Source organism: Crocodylus porosus, unplaced genomic scaffold (assembly GCF_001723895.1).
Source record: "Crocodylus porosus isolate Cpor-Errol unplaced genomic scaffold, CroPor_comp1, whole genome shotgun sequence".
Classification (NCBI taxonomy): domain Eukaryota; kingdom Metazoa; phylum Chordata; order Crocodylia; family Crocodylidae; genus Crocodylus; species Crocodylus porosus.
The window spans coordinates 13,943,688-13,952,209 of NW_017728911.1; the positions used below are offsets into that span (position 1 = coordinate 13,943,688).

General features: G+C 38.4%; 1 protein-coding gene across 2 annotated transcripts in view; it reads left to right on the top strand.

Annotated features, from left to right (window-relative positions):
• The window catches only part of THSD4 (thrombospondin type 1 domain containing 4), a 639,363-nt gene that overhangs the window by 480,217 nt on the left and 150,624 nt on the right, over positions 1-8,522 (top strand). For both annotated transcript variants that reach the window (XM_019533460.1, XM_019533461.1), the window contains one exon: positions 510-714. In XM_019533460.1, the coding sequence (XP_019389005.1) occupies positions 510-714 (205 nt within the window). The remainder of the gene's footprint in view (positions 1-509; positions 715-8,522) is intronic.

The following is an 8,522-nucleotide window of genomic DNA, read 5'->3' on the forward strand; positions in this document are numbered from 1 at the left end:
GACAGTGCTGGGAGATGCGTGCAAGCAAAGATCCCCTAAGAGTGAAGGGGTTGCAGTAATTAATCCAGGTAATGGGATAAGAATCTGGACTCCCTACGTTTCCCTACAATAGTGGGGAGCAACCTTTATACCAGTAGTGCCACAAATTAGCTCCCCACCCTGTTTGAGTGCCGCTCTGATCTCTTTCCTCTGTCTGATCTACTGCTCTGCTTTTCCCTTCCTGACCTATTCTCTTCGGCTGATCTGCTCTTCTCCTTTTCTGCTATCAGCCTTGTCTTCCTGACCTTCTCCTCTAGCCACATGTCTGACAGAGGCTGCTCATGCCATTTGTGGAACACGTGCCACAGAGCAGCCACCCTTGGACTACAGAAAGGTCTTAAATTGAATTGCTTAAGTCTTTTGGTCTGTGAAAGTCATATGAGACAGTTCTATATTGATTCATTCTCTGAAGCAATTCACGAGACAATATTTGTAAGGTCTGAAAAAAGTTACCTCTTTAATTTTTGCAGAGCATTGGCTGTGATGACTATCTGGGCTCAGACAAAGTGGTGGACAAATGTGGAATATGTGGAGGGGATAACACAGCTTGCAAGGTTGTGTCTGGAGTTTTCAAGCATACTCTAACAAATCTCGGCTACCACAAAATAGTAGAAATTCCTGAAGGTGCTACTAAAATCAACATCACAGAGATGTCAAAGAGCAACAACTACCTGGGTAAGTTATATTTCATTATCAGTAAAGCATGTTATATGCATTGGCTGGAGGTTTGCCTCAGCCTTTGCCCCAGCCTTGTGCCCTCTTAGAAATGTGGAATGGATTCAGTCAAATTGCAGACTTAAAATCTTAAGTTGGAAAGGTCCTTGATCAGAGGTAGTAAATGCTTAAAGTACTTCAAGAATGGGAGGTGCTAGAATGCTGTACTCAGAATACAGGATCATTTGGATGGTAAATGAAATTGCTTTAAAAAAATAATGTGGATTAAATGAATTCAAGAGGAGATCTATTGTCAGAGCACAACAGTGCCCTGCATTTGTGTTGGTGAAGGACGTTCTGCCAATATATTTTTGCCTTGTTCACCCAGTGAGCTTCTCTACTCATGGTATGACCTCACATATAGTTATCCATGGGTGAAGTGCCACTTAAAGACCTTTTTTTTTCCAGGTAGCTGAGAGTGAATCTACTTGTCATATATTTATATATCGCAATGTATTAGTCCCTTTCCCCCAAACTCTCTTCACCTGTCAGTTTTTAGATCATGAGTCTGCCCTGAGTGCTGCCATAAGCAAATAATAATGGAGATACATATGCCCGTTTCTTCATTCTCATTTTCCTTTACGCTCTCTCATCACTCCAGGTGCATCAGAAGCTTCATGTTACAGTATTTCATTTGACTTGTCAATTCTCTGAGCACTGCCACTTTCCATTTAGCTCCTCAGGCCCTGCTTAACTATCTGAGAAAAAGGAAACATTTATTATCCACATTGACTATCCTTGTTTTTTTCTACTTTTCCATTACTCTTACTTTTTTCACTGGCTAGTTGCTGTCAAGAGGTGCTAAAGTATTAGACTCCTTTTACAGACATCTGCCTGCAGTCAGGAGTACCTTGTATGGGTGCAGATTGCATATTGTAATTTATTTAATTATATTTCATAATCTGACTGAAAATGTAAGTCTTCTGAGTAATACAGGAAAAAAAACCATAGGATGTATAACTTCTACAACAAATATATACTTAGTATTTCTAACTCTGGCTGCTTTCCCAATCCATGATTTTCTGGTGAGCTGTATGTAAGAGAATGGCACCTTCCAATGCGAAGGTCTGTTTAGAAGAAAATGTGGGAATTGGACATCAAATAAGTGAAAGCGTGCTAGGCAAGCCAGTGAAAATCATTACATTAGAAATGCATCAAACAGTGAAACGAAAGACATTTTTTCTTTCAGATGTCAGCATCTGAAAATGGCTAAGAAAAAATACCTTTATTACTAGTGAAATGTGCTGGGCCACATGGCCATTTTTGGAATAGGCAGAGCAGAAAAATAGTAACATTTTTGCTTAAAAATACTTGGAACTGTTAGCATGCATGGGAAAGCAGCAAGCTTTCTGTTTCCCATGCTTTTTCTCAGCCCTAGAGCTCCCACTGTTTTGTTTGTGCCAGCACCCTGGTTGTATTTTTTAACTGTCACATATGGTTCATTTTAAAGTTGATGGTATAGATTTTAGATGGCTAAATTCACCAAATTAATCTCCCATATATTGAAGTTTCCTGAGGCTCTGATTCCATCCAGCAGGCCATCAAGCATCTCTGCTTAGTCCACTAGGCATTACAAACTTGCTGCTTTCATGACTGCTGTCAGTTTATCATCATCAAACAGATCATTTTTTTAAACAAGATCAAGCCACAGTGGCAAAAGCAGCATCTAGGAGAACATAACACTGCAGCTGAAGAACTGTTTATCGACCATTGATTGTGAAGTGAAAAAGTGGGAGGACCAGCTGAGGGCACACATTTCTTAGTGGGCTGTGAACAACAAATTTCCTACAGCCAGCTCTAAGCATTTAAGCAGGCTTGAATAATGAACTATAACCCTTAATCTCACTGTCTCTGAAACTCTGGACTGTTTGAAATCCAAATAAGACCTGGTATATTTAAGAGGAGAAAAAGAAATCTGGCACTTGAACATGCCAGAGTTTTCACGTATTTATCTAATTAAAAGTACTTATGCATTTTCTTAAGTCTGTCTTAAAATACTTAATAGGTGTGACTTTATACACTTAAGTGCTTTGCTGAATTGCTTTGCTGAATTGCTTACATTTATGTGCTTTGGGTTCCAGTTCTGCTATATTTGCTCATGCTAGTGTGCTAATGCAAGTACAATCCCACTGGAGTAAGCAGGGCAGCTGAAGGCATTGTTACACCTTACTTTGTAAACTGCACAAATGCTGATCAGTGTTAGAGTGCTAGCTTGAGTTTGGAGCAGTCACACCTTTCAGTCCTCCAGCCTCTTCTGGCTTGCAGTAAGAACCCCCCTCCCCACACCTTCTTCCCTCCCGGTCCCTCAGGCTTCCCCCAGTCACCCTCTTCCCCAACCTGCTTCTAGCTGTCTGTGCTGTCTGTCTCAGGGGAGCTTGAAGAGAAGGGTTAACCTGCCTGCCCAGCTGCCACTGTGGGGCTACTGCTCTTCTCAGGGCTGAGCCCATCCAGAGACCAGCAGCCAGGCAGGCAGGTTAACCCTTCCCTGGGTGCTCCCTTAGGAACACAGTTGGGACAGCCACAAGTAAGCAGGAGGAGGCAGGGGGCAGTGAACGGGGTCTGGGGTCCTGGGGAGGGCAAGGATAGGGGCAGCGGGCCTGATCTGGGCCATCAGGGGACAGGTGGAGTGTTTACACTGAGATGTAGCCCAATATCTACACCTTAGTGTAACATGAGCTGGGTAGCAGGGATCAGAGAATCCCACCCTAGAGTGGTGCAGCTTTGAGCTGCCTAATGAGTGCTTAAAACTAGTTTCACGTGGTAATTGACATTTTTACACATGCAAGTGCCACAGCACCAGGCACTTTGAAAAGTGCCTGGTGCTGCAATGCTTGCAGTTGTATAAGCGGTGAAATGCACATCAGCACAAAGAAAATGGTGACAGTACACTTTTAAACTAAAATACTTTGGGGGTGCTGTAGTTTAAAAGCTCACCACCACCATTTTCTCTGCTCTGATGCTCATTTCAGCACTTATGCAATTGCAAGTGGCACAGCATGGTGCATGTCAGCTGCTGTGCTGAAGTGGTGGATCTCAAGCATGTCCAAGAACTAAAAGGACAATCCAATGTTAAGAGCTCCAGGTGCCACCCAAAATTGCTGTGTAACAAGGCCATTACTAATGGACGAAAGTCCCACTGGTGTAAAGGGGACAAAGATAGGGCCTTATGTTTTTGTCAATAAGCCTAGAAGTTTCACTGGATTTCTCTGTGCATTGGCTCACGGTCATTGGAAATGTTTGCCAACTTCACCAAATTTCCTGGGAATCTAACCTAAGTGTTCAATGTGCCATAAAATGTGAGACTCATTGGAGCTGCATGTCATTTCATGAAATATTTTTTCTGCAGCTCCAAATTTACATTTCTGTGTTTTACAATTTTGTCGACAATTAAGGAAAATATATTCTCATTGTACAATATTTCTGGTTTGACTAAATGGAGAAAATGGAGAGATTGTTTCTGTGAGATTTCATATAAGATATTTGACCAAAGAGATTCAAATTGAGGTAAATTCACAGAACCTTATAAATCTTGACTGTGTCTAAAATTGGATATGTGAACCTTTAGCCATTCACCAGACACTGCCTATTACCATTGTCTTTACTGAAATACAGAGCTAAAGGCTTAGTAACTGAAGAGTGTGTTGAGCAGAGTGGCTTTCCTGGAGATATTAATGTGGTGATAACTTGGTTCCTTCTAGTTCTAGGTATAGGGCTCATGTCAATTTGTTCAAGCTAACATCTACATGAAGGAAAGTGTGATTAGGGGATAGTGAGATATATATTTCTTGTTCTTTGAAACAATAATAAACTTTGTCTCTAGAATAAAACCATACTGTTCTGAATAGGGTTTGCAGTGTTTCCAGAATACACGACATTACCCAGGTATTCAGACAATTGCGATTAAAAGAAGGCACACAGCAAATACCATCAGATCAGCACAGAGTGGTTCAGAGACTATTTAAATGCAGATATCTCATATGTCTCTATATTCGACATTTTAGAAGAATCACCAGTTTCATAGTATTCATTGACAGTATTTTTAGCGTTTCCAGGTTTCCACTAACATTATTCAAGTGGCATTGAATTTTATTTATGTTACTTTCAAACACTGTTAATGCACTGAGAAATATTATAATTTCCAGATGGTGTTCCTTTTATTTTCATTCAGGTAGTGTTCCATTGTTTGTCAGTTTTAATTACAAAACCTTTAACCTTTCCATTCTTTATTGCCATTCAGGTAAACCTAGAGCACATGACAAAATAGATGCTGTCTATTTTAGAACTTGAATCCTCCCTAAATAGTCTGTACTTCCTTTGGGTTTGGGAAATGAGTAGCAAATTTTACTTAAACAAAATTATAAATCGTGATAAATGTATTTATTAGTCTGTTTCTTTGCCTTAGCTTTAGCTTTCACAATTTGAAATCAAGTAAAACCTACTTAACTTTGCTTTAAGATTAAATTATGCAGTCCTGAGCTCTCCAAAAATGACTATAATAATAATGAGCTTTTCTGTCAGACCTTTGGGGCAACAAAGGAACTATCCCTACATAGATCCTTCATCTGGAAGAGCTGTTCTCTTACGTTCCCAGTTTTTTAAATCCCCATTTTAAGCATCCATTGGTCACATTTTTTGATCCATTGAAATGGGAATTTTGCCATTGACTTGAATGAGAACAGGATTTGTTGGTTTTAGACTTGTCCAGCAAAACATAGACTGGTTGAATATAAATATTTTCATATATTTGGGATTAAGATTTAGAGTAAATAAGTAATTTAAAAACTACATAATGTCAGTCTAACAGTATTATCCTGAAAGTGGCTATTTTGCCAGATGGGTCTTAAAACCTCATTTGAAAGAGTGGATGTGATATTGTTATCCATTTTCTCAACAAATAGGCACGTTAAGGGGAAAAATGTGGATTCAATATGAAAAATGTGGCTAAATAAAATCAGTTAAAATATAATGATAAAAAAAATATAATAGTGATAAAAATCGTGTGAGATGGTCTGATTATGTGGGTAACCTAATAACTTTAGAGGCAGCTCCAATGGTCAGATAACCTTAACATAATTCTGCACATGCAGTACCAAATGGAGTACCAAATTGCCCATTCTAGCCTTTTATAGAAAGAATCCTGGGGAGATGAGAGGTTGCGCAATTACTTAACCCCCTGGGGCGTCTACTTCAGAGATAGTTGATATGAGATTTAATTCATTAGGTGTTGTAAAGCCCATCTTTCCTGTCATTAAGTGAAGAGTTAAGCGAAACAATGAAATGAATGCCACTATTTAACTCATATTTTCACTAAGGGCATTTTGCCTTCCCTGCCACACACCAAACATACAATATCTGATCTAAAATAATCCAAAAATATGTGCATGTATGCATGCTTGTGTGTGTGTTAAAACAACAAAGTTCAGAAGATTTAGCTCTTGTCCTTTTGAACTAGATATTTTGTTTAGCATGTCTGAACGTTTAAGTGGATTTAAGGAATTTATGCTGTGAAAATGAGATCGGATGAAGCTAAAGAGACTAAGAGCAGATTCTGTGGAAAATATTTTCATATCCCGTGCAGCAGAGAGAACATTTCAAACATAACGTCTCCTGATGAAACATTGTCAGCAGCTCTTGCGCTGAAAATAACATCTTAAAGCCAATGTAGTGATTCAGTTCTACAGCAAAAAAGTAATTTATGGGGTTTTTTTTCAACTATTGACAGAGGATGTTGAAAATAAGCATTGCTAGAGGCACACGTATGTCAGATGCAGTCATCTACAATTTCATGATAATTGGTTTTATCTAATTGCTTACTTTGATTAGTATTAATTCAGAAAATCAATATATTTAAAATCAGAATCTGGAGGGCAGAGTTTTTGGATTCTGGTGTTGAGGATTATACATGGATTACACAAACCAAGGTTATAAGATTGTTGTTCACAAGAACAAGTAATGCATAGCTGGTGATATACAGAAGAGGTACAGTACAGATGGTTTTAAAATGATGGGATTAGAAATTGGATGAATGAGTGGTTTCAGTTGACAGGGCTAGGACTGTTGGTAGTGGAAATGAAGTACATCAGTACTGGGATATGGGTACCCAACATGCTTCTAGGCATTAAGGGCTTAACTGAATTCCCACAGAAGTGAATGCAAATATGGCCATTGACTTTATAGGTACAGGGGAAGATCTGATTACAGGCATGGCTCAAAGGTTAACTTAAAACAAGTTTTAAATTCTTTTTAAATTCTATTTTTCATTGCCATTAAGCCCTCTAGTCTGGTCAGAAATATCTTTCTAGATATCAGATTCACCCAGAGAACCTTGTTTTTCTTAGGGTGTGATACCACTTACACTTTGTCTTATGCCAGAGGAGGAGAAATTGTTTTCCTAATTTTAATGTATGCAAGGGGATCTCTCTATAGTAAACTCTTATTCAATGGAACTGCTTTTAGTGCTACTCAGTGATGATCTAAGGTTGTTAGTAGGAACCATAGGTCAGGTACTAATGAGTCATTCACTTCCATTCAAAAAAGAAAAAATCCTGGAAAGCTTTAATTGTCTATCACATGGATAACAAAATTTCAAAATGCTGCTATTATAGCCATAAACCGTGGGACTTTTTGATGGTTGGAGATCTCCTACTACTTGTATGGATATGTATGTCAGCATATGCATCAAAAACAAGTGTCTGTAAAGTGTATTTGCGTTTCCCTTGTACTCCTCTGTACCTCAAAATGCATTCTGTCTGCTAATCCATCTGCACTGAAATGGCCTTTTCTTGCCCACAGAATGAAGAGAATTTGGCTTAAAAGCCTCACAGAAAATGAGGAGGAAAAATGACACAGAGGCTAAGCATAGAAAGGTCAGATCAAAAGAGGAGTTTCTGACAAAACTGAGCATGAGAATACAGGCAGTTTGAATCATAGCCTCTGTGTAGCACTAACTCTGGCATTTTCTATAATATCATTAAAATGTGCCTGTCCATAGTAAATAGTACAGGGATGAGTGTTTAGATGCTACTACTATATTGTAAGCAGTGGACCATGTACCCATAAAATATTATTTTTAAGGAGGAAGACTTTTTTTGGCAAAAAGAGGAGTACAAAATAAACATTTCTAGGAAAACAGTTATGTTAATGTGAATTGGTAATTCTTGATTTTTTTATTTTTTTGGTTATTGGACTTGGTTTTGAATGTTCTGCCTAAGCAAACTTTTAGCTTTAGCCTAGCTAAATAAAAGGAACTGTTTATTTGTGGCATGACTTTTGAACAAGGCTTATTTATTTATTTGTTATTTGTAGGTAATAGATGCCCAATATATTTCTCTTCCAATATAAACTTTTCTGAGAGAAAAATTAAAATCTCTTTTTTTCATTTTATGCATGCTCATGAAGCATATCAGGTGTTCGCACCTGCTAGTGGAAAGGGTGGAATTTCTAAACTGTTTTAACAGATTGCTGCAACCTATAAACAGCTACTGACTTGAATCACACATTATTTTATGGTAGTTGGTTGACCTGACTGTTCATAGTAAATTGAAAACTGGCTCTGTTGGTCTAATTCAGGAAAATAACACATTTCTTCCTTTTCTAACACTTGTATTAGTTCATTTTCTTCCCAATTCTTAGAAGATTTCTGATTCCATGGAATATGTTATGCTCTGGACATGATCTGCCAAATTGAATTGAGAATTCATAGATTTCATATATATTAGGGCTGGAAGGGACCTTGGGAGATTGAGTCCAGCCCCCTGCCCAAAGGGCAG